Below are 17322 nucleotides of genomic sequence, written 5' to 3'. Positions count from 1 at the left end.
AATCCCTACAAAGTTAACACTGTGATCCTGCCACAGCACAGAGCAGCACGAACACACCTGGAAACCCACGGGAGGTCGGGCTCGCGGGAGTGGGCAGGGCGCCAGGGAAGCGGATGGACGCGGAGGTGAGGAGCAGGCTGCCCTGCATCTCAGAGCGCCGGCGCCGGCGGGCGGCAGAGCTCCGCCGAGGGGACCGTGCCGATGAGAGGCCGCGGCCCCAGCCCTGTGGAAACTGAGTCTCCCGGTGTTCGCACCGCAGCGTGGGGGCCACACTCGAGAGCCAGCGCTCGGCCAAGGCTCCACAGGAGCCGTGGCCGGCGTCCACGGTCAGCGCCAGGCGGGGGGCCAGGCCAGGGCAGGAGCAGGAGGGCTGGGCCTGGAGGTCCCCGGGCTGTCACCCCGGGGGCGCGGGAACCGGAAGGCGACCTGCGGGGTGGGGTCCTAAGCTCTGAATTTCTTCCAGATTGAAGATTCCAGCACCCTCCTCTAACTGCCCCGCCGCCGGGAAGAAATGTAAAAGCAAGCAAGCAAAAGCACAGCGGGGCTCGCGCGGGCACGGGGCAGGGGTCGCGCGACTCGTCTGCTCCCCGCGCTCCCCAGCTGCTGGCGAAGGCCGGGTTGTATGGCTGCGCCCCGGGGTGCTGGTCCACAGCAGACGCCGCCTCCCCCGCAGCTCAGAAACACCAGGGCCCGCGGAAGTCCTGGCCTGCTGCTCCCCACCTTCTGGAGGACCAGGACGGCGCCGTCTCTCCAGGGGATCCCCTTCCTCCTCGCTGCTCAGCGCCCGGGAGCGACAGGTCCTGCCCAAGGCACCGGCGCCGTCAGTGTGGCCCATGAGACCTGCACCCCTGAAAGCCAACCCCGCCGCCCCGCAGGTGAGTCTCCCACACCTGTGTCTCCTGCACAGCTGCGCCTGCCCTCGCGGTCTCAATCAGGTGGGCGTGGCTTCCCGCGCCCAGGGCGCCTCTCCCCGCACACGGGACTGTGCAGGGTCACACAGGCGGTCACAAGCACTCCCTCTGTCCTGATCACACCATTGCTGTAAAATGCGGTGTGTGCCAGGCGTGGTGGCGCAGCCCCGTGACCCCAGTCAGGAGGCTGAGGCAGGAGGATCCCTGGGAGTTAGATGATGCCAGGCTGGGCTACAGTGAGTTCAAGGCCAGCATGAACTGCAGAGCAAGACCCTGCCTCAAACAAACAGAAACAGAAACAGCACCCAGTGTTCACGTAACTCTTGGGCTAGTTCCCGCTCCCAACGCGTGCACCCTGGGTCGTGCGCGGAGTGACCACAGGAGGGCCGCCTGGACCACGCCCGGGACGCAGGGCCGGCCCCTCCTCCCCACTGCAGCCTCACCACCCGCCCTCCTTTCAGCGCACCCAACAGAAGGGCCGGTCTCCCTGCTCCTCACGGGACGCCGGCTGACTTCCTGCGGGGCTCTGCTGCTCCGCCTCGTCGGTCTCCCCGGGCCCCGACTGGGCTCGGTGCGCCTGGGGCCGGGGCTGCCGGCCTTCAGACGCCTCTCAGCGCCCCACGGCGCAGCGACTGTCCGCACTGTGCCTGCGTTTCCGGCCAGGCCGCACGCTCTGTCCGGCCAAGCAAACCCACCGCGTGGGCATTCCTAGCTGAAGTGGCTGCCATGACCACAGTGAACATGACTCACTTTCACAGAATGGACAAAGATGTTCGTAGTCTCCTCCCTGGGCTCTGAGATCCGCAGCACACTGTTCTTCACTACTACGGCCCCAGAATGTAACACTTCCCGTGTTTTATGTTTTTTAAAGGGACTCATTGGTAAAGGTGGGACTCATTGACTCAGTACTCACCAAAACCAAAGGATTTGGTGGTAGGAAAAAGATAAAGGAAAAACAGAAAAAGAAAATGGAAAAAAATAATAAAATGGAAAGTAAACAAGGAACAAGGCTTCCATGAAATAGTTGATTTTTTCAAAGTACACAGGTGCATGGAAAAAAACTCACCTTCAGTTAAAGAGAAAAAAAAGTCCTTCACGTTTTTTCCCATTAAGACCTATAACCACAGGCAGAAATTCTGAGTAAAACATTTTAAGTACAAACTACCTTTTATTCTATCATGACTACCACCGACACTGAAAGCCTTCGCTTTCAGGATGCATCTTGGTTCCCATGTTGTCCCTGGGAGACTCGGAAGGCCCAGGGCCGTCTGACTGTAAGATTAGCCTGTGTTATTAACAGTCAGGTGGAAGTCACTTCTCGAGTGTTTTCCATCTATAAATTTAAGATATTCTTATTTCACAAATTGACTTTATTCACTCTAGAATATACAGAATATGAAAGGCAGAATTTTCTTTGTCAAATGGTCAGAGACTAGGCTCAACCTGCTACGAACCACAAAAATGGGCATGTATAAATTCACCACCTATAAAAATTGTTCATAAACCCAAGGTAAAAATCCCTTTGCTAAGGAAATACTTTACCATCTTATCTGTTGCTTCTTCTAACCCTTGCCATCTATCAGCTCCTATATTTATAATACTTAGCACTTTCCTTGTATTCCCTTGGATAAACTGCTGTGATGTTCTCAAATCAAACTTCTCGACGATATTTCAATTCTCCACCCAAGCTGAACCCTTCTAGGATTCTGAAGGGTCCTTTTCCACCTCCTTCCAGACGCCAACCAGACCTGGCCAACTGACGTGAGCGCCCTCCACTGGCCTGCGGTTTGTCAGAAACGTGCTCTCTTCTCTCTCCAACACCCACTCTTTACATGCTTTAGTTAATGTAATACTTGCATAGTTCAAGAAAAGCACTTATTCAGAGTGATGAAACTTACAAGGAGACAGTGAATGGTTTTACCAAAAATACTATTACCAAAGCAAATCATACTAGTTACACAGCACACTGATACCATTTTGGAGTAGCACCAAGCAGCCTTGCTGTTGAATGAGGGGGTCACAGAAGGAGGACCAGATAGCTTCAGATTTACCTCAGGCAGAGGCATTTAACAGGGAGGCTCCACTTCTGCTACACTTGGTGACTAGCACATCAACATGTTCCATCACTGTGCCGCTGGGCTGAGCTCTGAGGCACACCATCACGAAATACAGGCACACGGTTCCCTCTCCGCAGTGTGCTCCCCACAGTGCCCCTCCTGATACTCCTGTGTGGGAGCAGTGGCCCGGCATGACCAGCTGTGCCGGGGCATGGAGATGCCCTCTGCCTGCCTTCCCCAGAGGCCGGGAGCAGATAGCGGGGCGAACACACTGCACGCATGGCACACACATGCTCCTGAGAGGACACGCGTGGAAAGGCTGGGAGAGGAGAGCCTCACACATGGCTCTCAGGCACCATGGCAACATGACAACGCCAACACAAATTACACACTCACGCAACGCCTGGAAAGAAGGAATAAAATCAGATCCCGAACAATGCATTCTGACACCTTTCAGGAACGTCTGCTGATGCTACCCAGCCACCGTGGACAGACACATTAGAAACTGACCCCAGTGGTTCCTATGGGCGTGACAGGGGCATGACCGGGACAGATGGAGACAGCAGACACCTGTTACATACCTGTGAAGTACGTGAATACACTACCAGCTCACACCTGGATTAAAATATCCTGATTTGATAAGCTAAGTATGCTATTAACACGAGATACATAGTGGCACGTGCCAATCATCAGCACTCTGGGAGGCTGAGGCAGGAGGATCACAAGTTCAAGCCCAGCTCAGGAACTTAGTCACCTAACGAGACCCCATCTCTAAATGAAAGATGAAAAAACCTACACCCCAGTGCAAAGGCCCTGGGTTCAGCCTTCATTACTAGGGGACAAAAGTGTCCTATAGCCTTACCTGCAAACTAGCCACACAAGGATCTTCACAGTTCACGTAACATCCTAACCTGGCATGCTGTGCCCGCAGTTCACTGCCCCTTATCCTCTCATGGAGGTGGGTAATCTGCTGCTTCTGCCTGCAAAACAAAACCTGAGTTACATTACAAAGAACAGACTTTCCTAAGAAATAGTTAAAAGCAGAGCTTTAGTGTTGCAATAATTTTGCAGGAGAGAGTAACAGCATCATCAAGGTTAGGAGCCATAATGGGGACCATGCAGGGCAAGTGGCACTTGGGCTGTGGGGTGGCTGTTGGGCTACGAACACTCCAGGCCTTCTGGTGAGGCTGTCTCCAGTAGGCCCCGCTCCCAGGTCCCGACAGAGGAATGCACACTTTGCTTTCTACCTTCTGTCACCTCCCATGAGAGCTGCTGCCCGTGTGGTCAGTCCCCCAAAGCTTCATGTGGCCACAGGCGGGCTTTTCAGAGGCAGCTGGATTGAGAGTACAGACAGACGCTGGGATTAAGGGTGCCCCACCCTAAGGCTGGGTAACCTGGATGAAAATAAGGGACAGAACGAGGGCCGCTGCTCGTGCCCGCCCTGCTCTAAACTGTTTCTCTTCTGCCGTGCCGCCCTGCCTTAGAGCCAGTGGACTACGGGCCGAAACCTCTACATACTGTGTGCCAAATAAACCCTTTCCTCCCTTAACTTAACTAGGACAGTCAGGAATTCCATGGACAAAATCTCCATTTCTGTTCATCCAGAATGTCATCCAGGCTCTGGGTCAACAGAGTTACAGGTGACCCCCGGCATCTGTGCAAGGTCACCCCTCGAATCACTCTCTGCAGTGAGGTTCCGTGTCAGCCTCCCTGGCTTGGGACCCACCCAGGGGACGGTGGGACACACTGCTGGGTGCATCTGTGGGCTGATGCCTGGTCCCTGGCCCCTTCCTCTCCACACTGCTCCCCAGCTCTGCCTCCTCCAGGCCACCATAAGCGGAGCAACTCTGCTCTGTCACACCCTCTGCCACGCTTCGGCCCAGAGCCAGCTGGCCATGGACTTTACCCCCTGAAACGTGAGGGACATGAAACCTCTCCTGCTTTAAGTCATGGTGTCAGGTGCTGTGGCCAGAGGTGGGAATGCTGACTGGTTCCCCATCCTGTACCTCCATATCCTCCCGACACCCCAGCTGCATGGCCTGTACACCCCTGCCAGCAATGGCCAGCCCACTCAGGGACAGTCCACAGCTTGGACTGGCGCTGACACGACCTCAAGTGGGAATCTCCCTAACCTCTGCAAGACACTCAACTCCTACAAATGTGGATTTTTTTTTTTTTTTTTTTTGCTATCAGGGATCCAACTCGGGTCCTTGTGCTTGCACAACAGGAGGCAAAACCACTGAGCTAAATCCCCAGCCCTAAAAATGTGTATTTTAAAGCTATTACAAGCCAGTACAATGTTAAGAGTTTTATGTGCAACGTCTCTCCTCTTCAAAATAAGCTTATAAAGGAAAAAGAGCTCTTAAGAAAGAGTAACACTGTGGGGAAACAAGCAGCTTGAGGTTTCAGAAACCACTTGCAAAGTAACTCTGAAACAAGCCAGGCTATGTGTTTCAAATTGTGTCAAAGGCCTTGCTCTACTTAGTCATTCTTACTTTTTAAAAACATTTGCTATTCTTTAAAAAACAACCACATAGAAAACAGGAAGCAGGTAACTGAGAAATCCTTAAATCCTTGTAACAATTTTCCAACAGCTTAACAAAGAAAACTTTCCTTCCTAGCTAAAACGGAGTAATGGGGATTGGGTTTCTCTCCCACTTGAAACAAAAAGCCAGGTAAAATATAAGGAGCAAAGGCTCTCAACACACCAGACATCAGGCAGAAAAAAATTAACCCTACACTAAATTCAGCTCTGGTGCCATTAACAAAACTTAAAACTAAGAGCAAACTTTAAAACAACAACAAAACACTTCCCAGAACGAAGCTCGGGAAGACAAAAGTACCATTCATAGAGCCTGACATCAAACAAATCGCCAGCATGCAGAGAAGCTGGAAAAGAGAGCCCGCAATAATAAGAATTGGTAACTGACACAGCCAGACCTGGCCCGGACGACAGACCGCACAGGGACACTGGGTCAGTTATCACAACTGTGCTCCTGTGCTCAAGAAGCCAGAGGACACAACCAGCGGTGAGCAGGTGCCCGGCCTTGGACAGGCGCGGACAGAGTGCACTCCACCCTGAACACACAGCAGCAGAAACGACCCAGAAAGAACCATATGAAGAAAACAGTAAGACAAACAGAAACAAAACCTTTAATAACAGAGTATCTATTGTGAGACCTAACTAACTCCATTTTAAAGTTTGACTCCATCTTAAAATAAGACAGTGAAGTGGCCTTGACATAAATTCCACTTCACTGAAGTCAACTATTCCCCTAGTCTCCTTTGTGCCCATAAAATAATGATAAAATGTCCTTGCTGTGGGACAACAGATAAAAAAAGGACACAGCTCCTAACTCAATCCTCTGTCTGCCCAGAAAACAGATGTTCCCGGGCCCATTATCTATAGAACATTCTGTCAATGTGCTGATTGTTCCTTTTTCCCATAAACTCTACATGTAGCCACCCCTCAACCCCCCATGCTTGCTAAATATCAACCAATCATGTAACTGCTAAATGGAACATCCCCAAACCTTGCGGTAGCCACAATAAAAACCCTGCTGATTTGGAATTCGGGGCTCTCAATCCTGATCCGCTGCGTCGGTGACGGGTGAGTGCCCCTGCTCGAGCTTGAATAAACGACCCTCGTGTGTTTACATCGGAATCGGCTCCTTGGTGGTCTTTGGGGACTTTGCGATCTGGACACAACACTATCACCCTTGGGACGATTCTTAAAGGCCAAACACCTGCATAACTGAAATCTCCAAAGGAAAAGTAAGAAGGGAGGTGGCCCCCAAAACGAAAGCTGCAGAAGATGGTCTAGAATTCCCCAAGTTCGACAAGCACTACACACAGCCACAGGTTCAGGAAGTCTAGCTAACAGCAAGCCCAAGAAACATGAGACACACTAAGCCAAGGTACCTACTAATCAGCTCAGAGTGAGTGACAAAATCTAAAATCCTAAGAGCAGCTAGAGGAAAAAAGATTTGAGGGAGACAAAGGCAGGAGGACTCCAGATTTCTCATCTGAAATAAGGCAATTGAGAAAACAGTGAAGTAATTTAAAGCACAAAAATTTTTTAAAGCTTTCAATCTAGACCTTTTAATCTAAGGAAATATTAAAAACCAAATTAAAGCCTAGTAACCTAGTGTTAACTAACAGAAACAAAACAACAAAAAAATAGGTGAGGTTTAAAAAAAAGATCTTTTTTTTGAGAAAAAGCTAAAATCTGAAAGAATTCATCATCTGCAGATTTCAGCTACAGGCAATGATAAAGGACCCATGAGGGATATGTATGTCCTGTTCCTCTGGGTCAGTACCGGGTCTCCGTGCCTCTGGCTAGCCTCGGCACCTCGTTTGGGAGCAGGCCCAGCCAGCCGGCACCCCACCTGCGCCTGGCCTCTGCAGTGGGCCGTGAAGTCCAGCGCTAACTCTGGTGTTCAGTGGCGGAACGGAAACCCAGTGTGCTGCGGAGCGCGGACAGGGAGAGAAGACCCTCGGACGTCCATTCTCCAGAGGATTCCCTACGGCCACGTGCCTGGATGTCAACAATCAAAATCACTGATAAGCAAACTGTCAAAACAGCATTTAAATGCTCAGCTTTTCTGATAAAATGACCAAGTCCCATTCAACACTTAGAACAGAGGATACATGCGACTCCTTCACTATGTGTCCATCAAAGTAGAACACAGGCGCTGCCAAGTGTCTGTCCCGGGCACAAGCTCACGGGTCACAGCTGATGAAACGCGGTGTGAGGCACTGAGAACCTGACATGTGCTGCAGGCCTTCTAACTGGGCCCTAAATCCTACATAAAGAGAGAACTTGGAAGGTCATTCACCATTTAGTTTAAACAGTATCTACGCTATAGCAAAGAATTTGTCGATTTGAAAGGCCTTCCTACCACAGTTAATATGTGCTTTATTTGCACGTACAGCCAAATGAGAAGCCAGCATGCGGCCAACATCAGCCCTGCCACGACGGGCACGCTCCCCTCTGCCGGTGTCACCAGCAGCACTGGCTCAGCAGTCTCCCTGGGACTCAGTCTCAAGGGCCCTGATTTACTCTTAGCTGATCGACTCAGCGGAACACACAATTCCAAAGGGCCAGCTACTGAAAAGGACTTTCCCGCGTACTTCTGGGGATCAGCCGAGTCCTGCACGTGCTGAGCAAGTGCTCTCCCCACGAGCTACGGCCTCGCCTGACAAAGGGCGAGCCACCAGCAGACCTCTGCCTAAGCAACAGCGCGGGTTAGCCAGGAACCGACCTCTCTTCCATTACAGTGAAGCTGCTTTCTCAGAACGAAGATTTGGTGAGTAACTATTATGAGTTACAAAATGTGAGGAAAGTCCTCTTCTAGAATCGAGGGAGCTCAGAATCCATCAAACAGAGATCAGCATGTAGACCTCAGTACATAGGCAAAAAGCGTGTTCCTGCAACTACCATTTTGTGGATGGCTATCTTGCATCAGGGAGTACATTAGGATCTTTTCACATGCTGTCATTCCTTTAATCTTCATGGTACAAAGCTGAATGGAGAAGGGAGGTTGCCTAGAACAGGAAACTTCAAAACCTCCCGTTTGTTTCAGTGGCAAACTGAGTGCAGTAAATCAAAGTGCAAGAGGCCGAGAACGCCCTCAGAATCCCCGACAAGGCCACCATGGCAAATGGAAGAGGAGAAAGTCCCAAGTCTCCTGGATTTCTGCGCTGATGTGGAAGCTGGCTAATCTATGCATTTTTCTCAAGAGACAGGGCCCACTTAGGAACCTAGTTTCCACTGCAATTACTTTTCCTAAGCGTTTGCTGTGTTTTGACAATGCAGTCATCTACTACAAAAGACACATACAGGATGGAAAAACAATGTTGGGTATACTGGCATTTTCAAAAATAAAATCCAGCGAGTAAGTTTCAGTAAAGTGACCTGCAAAGCATCATCAGCCACACTGTGGCCCCTCACTCCAGGTTCCACCTAACTGGACACCGGACCTGGTGCCATGTCAGAAACAGTGTCTGCATGGGTCACCGACTTTAAAGCTGAGAGTCCACTTTCTTGGGAGAAAGTTCAATATTTGGTTCTAATTTTAAGCACTCCATATGTTATAAGGCTTTTTGTACAATTTTAAGCTTAAATGCTGGTTATGTTCCTTTAGAAGCAAAGGCTGGTTTCTCTTCCACTGTTATGTAAAATATTTTAAAATGTTATAATAAACTTGCAAAGAAAATCCCGAGATGGCTTAGAATACCGGGTGTGACAGACTGCTTACAGAAATGTCCACAAGAGGCCAGGTGTGGAGGCGCACACCGGTGATCTCAGCACTCAGGCGGCAAAGCAGGAGGACCACGAGGAGTCTGAGGCCAGCCTGCACTACAGGGCCAGGCTCTGTCTCCAAAGATAAATGGAACAAGCCCAGCACTACTGTCCCGCCCGACTCACCAACACGGGTGCCCCAGAGGCATGGTCACCTGACTTGTGACCTAGCACGCGGTGGGAAGGGGCCGTGCTGAGCGCCCCGAGGCCGGGTGCCTAGCAAAGCCGGCTCCTGGGAGCTGGGGCCTCTCCCCACTCGAGCAGGGCCTGTCTCGGCCAGGAAACCCCCAAGGACACCCGGCCCTGGCCCCAGCCTCTACTCCGTCCTGCTTCCTGCCTCGTGGGGCCAGGTCTGCGAGCTCTGTCTCCTCACCTGGGCCCCAAGGGACAGACGGCCACAGCCACAGGCCGGCGTCTGACAGAGCGCTGCCCAGCAGCCCGCCTGACTCTCAGATGAGCCCTTCTCCTCCTCTGCAGTCTACACAGATCTGGGGATGTCAAAATCTTACAGTTCCTACCTGGCACTTACTTCCACGCGTGCCGCTTTCGAGGCCTCAGACCACACGGGCGCCTACCTGTCGGGAAGGGCAGAAGCCCGGCGGAGGCGCAGGGGTGCTGTGAGGCGCAGCGCAGCCTGGACGGGGCTGCCCGACGGGGCGCTTGTGCAATGCAGCAAGGCCCAGGGACTGGAGCCACCAGCAGACCACCCTCGCCTGATGGCTCCCGAGAGCCCTGGGCAGGTGGGCGGGCCCAACCCCACAGGCAGCGCCAGTGTGCCGAGCAACGCGACTGTCATTCAACTCCGGCTCCACAGGTCGGAAATACGGAGCAGACGAAAACCGACTCACCGATCAGTGACGATCTCCTTCTGCCTCAGAAGTCCCTCTTTTATCTTCAGCATCGATTCCCACCTGCTGAAATCCTGAAAGCTGGATGGCGAGTAGCTCTGCCGAGACGACGCCGTCAGAGCCTGCACAGACACAGGGACTCAGTTAGCACATGGAGGGGCCTGCGCAGTGAGCAGGCAGGGGCCACCCAGCACCTCCCCGGTCGGTCACCCCCACTGGAGAGAGCGCGCCTGCTTCGACTTCTGACTGACTGGAATCACATTTGGGAACAGAATGTAATACAGAACATCGCGCAGGTTCCACAGCAATGTGTAAGTGTGACGAGGATGGGAGGGCAACGAGACCTTTAACGTGGCTGATGGTCAGACCACACCTAAGGTCTCACTGCCGGGTGGAAGTGACTTCTCAAACTGAGAGACAACACTGCCTCGGGAAGGAACACGACCCGAAGGTGCTGTGGCTCCACGGCGACACCTCCCAGGGCCACGTGGGCACCCTCGCTGCAGTCACAGGCAGCGAACAGCCAGGAAAGACGGCCGCTATGCAGATAATCTGGACGGTCACTAGTCTCCACTGTGAATTATACAGTTCAGAAAAAATACTGAGAATTTAAGAAAAACTCCAGATGTTTAAAATACGTCAACAACAATAAAAGCCAACATGGCAGTCGATGCTCAGATTTCTACCAATGAAACAACAGCAAATTTTTTTCCATATTGGTGTCATGGGTTTAATTTTATCTCCCCCAAAAGGCAAGTTTGAAGGTTGAAGTGGCAACCTGGCGCACATCAGAAAGTGCCCTTGCTTGGAAACAGGCGGACTGAGATACGCAGATAAGGCCAAGCTGAGAAGTCAGAGGGATGACCCCAAAGCAGGAGGACTGATATCCTGGTTTCTTCAGTTTTCATACCACGCTACCTACGGCCCCAGAGTTGTTTTATTCTTCGCTTTGAGACCAGGTCTCCCTAGATCACTACGTTGCCCAGGCTGGCCTTGAACTTGAAACCTTCCTGCCTCAGCCTCCCGGAGAGAAGTTCACTGTCTGAAACTTATGACTCCAAGGCCTGGAAATTAAAATTTGATTTTATATTTTCAAATAATGAAAACAAAAGAAAATATTTTGTGATATGTGAAAATTACACTAAATGAAAAACTCAGTATACTAAATAAAGTTTTACTGGAACATGGCCACGTTTGTTCTTTAATATATGATTTGGCTGCTTTCACAACCGCGCAGCTTTCTTTTGTTTATTCCCTTGTTGCTCATTATTCTGTGGTGTCTAAGAGTGTGTATTAACACAAACACACACCAATGTAACAAAGAAAGAAGCCACAAACATACTGACACGTCATGGTCAACTATTTTCATCAAAAGAGCAACGGTAATGAAATGGGGAATGGAATTTTCATATTTATTCTTTAAAAGATGAAAACCTGCGGCCAGGGATTTAGCTCAGTGGTTTCGCCACCTGCTTCGCAAGCGCAAGGACCCGAGTTCGATCCCAGGTACCAAAAAAAAAAAAGATGAAAACCTATCCACAAAGACTATAGGCAAATGTTCACTCAAAATTATCCAAAATGGCACATAACTTATATATTCATTAACTAATAAATGGATAAGCTAATTGTGCTACATCTGCAACTCAAACAAAAACAGCAGCTACACACAATCACACCGTGACCCTCAAAAAGCATCGTGCTAAGTGCAGAAGCCATTCTCAGGGCTTCTTCTATTTATCACTTTGCAGTACTGCAAACTGCGTGCAGCAGGAGTCAGATCAGAGGCTGCTTGAGGAGGTTAAGGACGACTCGAGATGCAGAGCGGCTTCTGGACCGGTGTAAACCATCCCCGACGGGCCTGTGTGCTACAGGACCATGAGCATTGCTCAAAACTCGAGCTATGGTGTCCAAAGGCTGAACTCCATGACTGCGAGTTATACAATGGATGTATTTTACTTGGTTTTTCTAAACGTTATTCCAGGTAAATGTTTTCATACATTGCATTTGACAATTCCAGCAGCGGAAAGAATCTGCCGTCTCTCTGAAACAACCCAGACATGTGTCAACAAAGGATGAAAGTTGTGGTAAATGTGTACAGTGCAACACTGCACGCCGGTAAAATGACCTGTTATTACACTACACCATGTGGATGAAACTCAGAGATTACACTCAGCAAAACGATCCCGACACTGAAGCATGCAGGGCGATGAGCAAGCCTGGAGTGGAAATGGGCGGGGTGCGAGCTATGGCTATGCAGACGAGCAGAGGTCAGCGCACTGGAGGCCCGTCTTGGCCACGAGGCCCACACCACTGAATGGTGTGATAGGTCAGTAGTAAAATATGCATTTTTACCAAATCCCAGAAAACCTAGGCACTATTTGATAAAAACATTAAAATATATACGCTAGGGCCGGGGATTTAGCTCAGTGGTTCCGGCGTCTCCCACGCAAGCGCAAGTTCCCGAGTTCAATTCCCGGTACCAAAAAAAAAAAAAAAAAATACATACACTGATAAAATATAAAAGTACTGCTGTCATGCTGTCCATACAGAATTTCAAGCACTCAACCATGTTGCTACTTGGCTCAGCCATTTTAAGTAATCACGGAGAACGTGATAATTTAAACTTATGACTATATGACATATTTATAGCCTATGAATAATGAAACTTTTACTAGACATGAACATGAAGTGTAAAGGGTAATTATAAAGGCTTATAACTGCCAGCTAACCTGAGTAAGGAACAGAAAGAATGCCATAAAATATTTCAACATCTATAAAGGTGAAACAAAGACACTTTTTATAAGTAAATACGTAACAGTAGCTGCCAAACTCAGGGAGAGGAGAGAAATCTTCATTTAGTATTCTACCTAAAAACACGTAAGATACATTGTTAGTCAGTGGCTAGAGAAGAAAATACTAATCTACTAGCAGACCCTAAGCTATACACTTACAGACCTAGGAAGACATACGTAGGTACCTCTGATGGGAATGGCAAATTCCACTCATAACTGAAGAGGGACCGTGGGCATGTACAACAATCCCAAACACACGCTGCTCAGAGAGACTCAGATGCGATGAAAAGGTGCCAAAATATGTCACTAATGGCCACACACACTTCTAATGAAGTTTACCATAGTGCAGCTGAAAATAACTCCCAATTCTCTGGCCTGGAGGAATCCCGTTAAATTTAGCTGGTCTCATGCCACCCGAGTGGAATGCCTCAGTCTGTTATCTCCCTCTCCTTCATCTGCCTTTGTCCTGGCTGATCAGCATTCAGCCTGTCACATGGCACGGCGGGCAAGCCTTCCTCTGGTTCCGGGAACTGGCTATCTGAAAAGATGCCTGGAGACAAGTGCTCCTTGGTAAAAAGAACCAGGGTACCTCACCCACAAGTAAATAAATTCACAAAGCTCAGTAATGATGATGAAAATAAACTACAAATAGCACAGAACCTAAAAAGCTTTTATTCACCAAGAAAAACAGGTATTATTACTCAAAGCACTGGATTTAATAGCAAACATGTAAGACTTGACCCGTGTAATTACTTGTGAAATACACTGGTGGACATTTTCTCAACAAAAAAAGGCAAACAAAGACAAAACACATTAAAAACATTCTATTAATAACTTCTTCCTCAGAGTGACCCATTAGAGGCTCAAGTTTTCATTTGGACCTTCAAAATTTAAATTATAGAAGGAACTGTATTTTAATAGTTTTATTACTTGTTTAGTTTTTTTTTTTTTTTTTTGGTACCAGGGATCAAACTTGGGTCCTTGTGCTTGCGAGGCAGGCGGCGGAACCACTGAGCTAAATCCCCGGCCCGTTTAGTTTTATTTTGACAACTAACTCCATAATGCTCTCCTTGCTGGCCATCCTAATATGCTTTACTGAAATAAAACTTTAAGTAGACTGAGTCACTTTTAGGGTAAAAGACCCTGGAAAAAAGTGATTTAAAGAAACCACGATTAAAATAAACTGACAAGGGAAATCCCATATATATATTAAAAATGAAAACAAAAGAACCTTCAATTTAACTTTTTTAACAAAGAAAAGATCCATGCGTGAATCATGATCTCATTACAGTCATGACACAACAGAAACACTCTGTCAAAGACAAGATGAGTGGAGCCGGGGATTTAGCTCCGTGGCACCGCACCTGCCTTGAACACACACGGTCCTGAGTTGGATCTCTGGTACAGGGCAGGGATGGGGGGAGGTAAGAGGAATGGATCTCTCTCCTTAAACCAACCAATTAGAAGATGAGATAAAAGAAATGAAGCTTAACTCTTCTAATTAACATCAATCGTGAATTTTACTTATATAGCCTTTCCCAAGTCTTTTATCCTTCTAATTTACTTTTTAAACTTAAGATAAAATATATTAACAGCAGAATTTAATGAATCAATCTCGTATAATTAATAAACCAGATAACTTTTATTATTGGCACCAAAAACTGAAAAAAATTAGGGTATAAGTGCTAATTTGTGAAACAGAAGTTTATCAAAACAAGTATTTAACGAGGGTCCACTCTGCATTCTGCCTGAGGTTATGCATAACAACTGTGTCAGACAGGGGACCCAGCTCCTTCTAAAACAAGTGCTAGAATATTTCCAAAACTCAGATTACCAAGTAAGCTTTATAAAATCTTTTGCCTTATTTTACTATCAGAAGATAAACGAAAAAATATAATAATAAAAGTGTCCTGGGACCAAAGTACTGCCTACATTATTTCAAAATGTATCCAATAACTTGTCTAAAAGACATAAAAGGAACCACCCTAAAGGGGGCAGGCAGAGTGACTTCATTTCCTACCATTTGGGGTTTCCTAACTTTTCTTAGCATACACATACTACTATTTTTCTTTTCTAGCACTGCAATTCTGGGCATTAATATTTCCTACTTCTATATGTTAAAAATACTGTCTTTAAAATGTTTCGGGAGTTGGCAATAAAAGCTTTCTCAGGGCGAAGTGTGGAGTGGTCTCAAGAGCCGCTGAGCAGTCAGGACACTGGCCACAGCAATGTGGCCCAGACTCACTCTTAATCTCAAGTCCTGGCATCGCCCAGTCCACCTCACAGAACCAACACACAGAACCCGAGAAAGAGAACTAGGGTCTACAAGTGCGCTTTGTAGCCTTTGAGGAAACCCAAACTGTCCACCAGCACAGATTGCTGCAGCCTGGTCTGCAGCACCACAGTGGGGTCTGCCCTCTGCGCCGCAGGCTTCAGGCAGGAGCTGACGAAGCGTGCTAGCGACGGCCCCTGTCGACCTCCACCCAAGGTCAGGGGCCAGTCGGCCCTCACACTCAGCCAGGCTCCAGAGCCCAGACCTCTCCCTAACCTGCATCACCAAGAGAACTTCAGTCTGCTGTAAAACGCAGACAGATGGGACAGGGTCTACTTTGGAAGTGTGACGCTTCAAAAGCGCTGTCTGATTCTCTAGCAGTCATTATGCAGACTCAAGAACTGAATCCATTGAGTGCACTCAAGTTCTAGACATGTTTTCAAGTTAATTTTTTTAAAAATCAATATTAATGTTAGAGTCAACAAAGTTTTCAGATATCCAGGGCCCCAACTAAGCAATAAACTTGTTTTAAAAAAGAATACATTGGGGGGGAAGCCCAATGGATGGCACGGCCAAACCCGTGACCTTGTTCTGAATGCCCGGGCTGGGCCATCGCCACCTCTGACCACCTCAGTGGCAAATGAGAGGAGGCGCTGTCTCCCGTGCTAACTGGGAGGTGGGCAACAGGAAGTGCAGCTTCCCTGACAGACACCAAACCATGCATGACTCGGTACATGAAGTAAGAGGCTAGCTTCATGTTTTTCCCACTGGGACATTTTACATCTCTTGCTTTGTAAGGTACATGTGAATCACACATACAAAATCCAATTTCACAACCTTGGCGAGAAAATCAAGGGTCAGTTGCACTTTTATTTCATAAAACTGTAGCTAAAGGATGGAAGTGATCACGTGAAGGAAGTTCCCACCCGAGGCGATCAGAGAGGAGCCGAACGCAGGGGTGCGATCCAAAAGGCACCAGATCCGGACCCACAGTGCGGCTCCCTGGTTTTTGGGTGGATCCACTCCTCCAGCTCTGGTTGTTTACTGTTTCACCCCCCAAATAACCTTGTTAGCTCATTTTCTCAAGGAGGTTCCTCTAATTACAAAAAGCAGCGTAACTGGCTAACCTTTGAATATTATTAAACTGGATTTCAAATACAAATCAGATTCATTTAAGAGCCTGACCATCTATGTGTAAACTAACATTTAGGTATAAAGCCAAAAGATAAACAGATTCTGGATTTATTTGCATTCATGTCAATCAGTTTTTTTATAGCTTATAATGGCAAAAATTATACATTACCTAATACTCAATAAGATTAATTCAATAAACCATGGCATACTTAATGCTCTGATACTCAAAATTTGTAACATACATTTTTAATATATAATCACATGAAAATTCCTAAACATAACAAAGAAAAATCCTTCAGTGAACATACACTGTTTGGTGCAATTAAGAATTTCTACAAACTTAAGATCCAAAAATGCAAGGCAGCCAACAGCCAGCAGGTTTGACCAAAGGGGTAGCTCAGAACCAACTTCCGTGAAGTTTACGAGCTTAATTATTTTAACAGAGCTGGCTAAAATAGCTGCTTTTAAAAATAACTATTTTTCAAGCTAGGTTCGCATAACCAGAACATCTGAGCTTTAGTTTTTTTAAAAACCTAGAGTACAGGAAGAGACATTTGCTGAAAATCAAAACGCAAGGCAGTGAGAGAAGCCGAGAATGGTGACTGAGGGCCAGCCCCTCTCTCGAGCCACAGCCTTTGAGCTCAGGCCTGTGTGTTCACGCTGAGCACAGCCGTGGGCAGCCACCGCTCTTCTGCAAGGCCCGAAGGGGAGGCCCGGCTTGAGGGAGGGGGGCTGTGAGGCCCGGCCTCCTCCTTCTGTGTCCACCGGCCTCTGCCACTGGCCGCCTCCACCTCATCCATAGGAGTGCGTCTCTGCTCCACAGGCGCCCCATAGCCCAAAAGCTGATGAGATGATGGGGCTCCATTTGTTGAAATTCTGCTCTTTACATTTTACACACAGGTCAAAGTGGGAAGAAGGTAAGAAACAGAGCGAGTAAAATCTCAAGCTTTTAGGAGCAGTAGTTAAGGACAAGGGAGTTCTCACTTCTATCCTCCTTCAGCTTA

The 17322-nt window shown here is 48.3% G+C and overlaps 1 protein-coding gene across 5 annotated transcripts in view; it reads right to left on the bottom strand.

Annotated features, from left to right (window-relative positions):
• The window catches only part of Cep85l (centrosomal protein 85L), a 110672-nt gene that overhangs the window by 39278 nt on the left and 54072 nt on the right, over window positions 1-17322 (bottom strand). For all 5 annotated transcript variants that reach the window (XM_021240680.2, XM_021240679.2, XM_004860164.4 and 2 more), the window contains 2 exons: window positions 10121-10242; window positions 3831-3948 (listed from right to left, as the gene is read on the bottom strand). In XM_021240680.2, coding sequence (XP_021096339.2) covers window positions 3831-3948; window positions 10121-10242 — 240 coding nt within the window. The remainder of the gene's footprint in view (window positions 1-3830; window positions 3949-10120; window positions 10243-17322) is intronic.

Source organism: Heterocephalus glaber, unplaced genomic scaffold (genome assembly GCF_053883595.1).
Source record: "Heterocephalus glaber isolate CG9 unplaced genomic scaffold, H.glaber_assembly_v1.0 deba00001550, whole genome shotgun sequence".
Taxonomy (NCBI): Eukaryota; Metazoa; Chordata; class Mammalia; order Rodentia; family Bathyergidae; genus Heterocephalus; species Heterocephalus glaber.
Note: the sequence above shows the minus strand (reverse complement) of the source record. Positions and strands in the feature narration are given on the sequence as shown.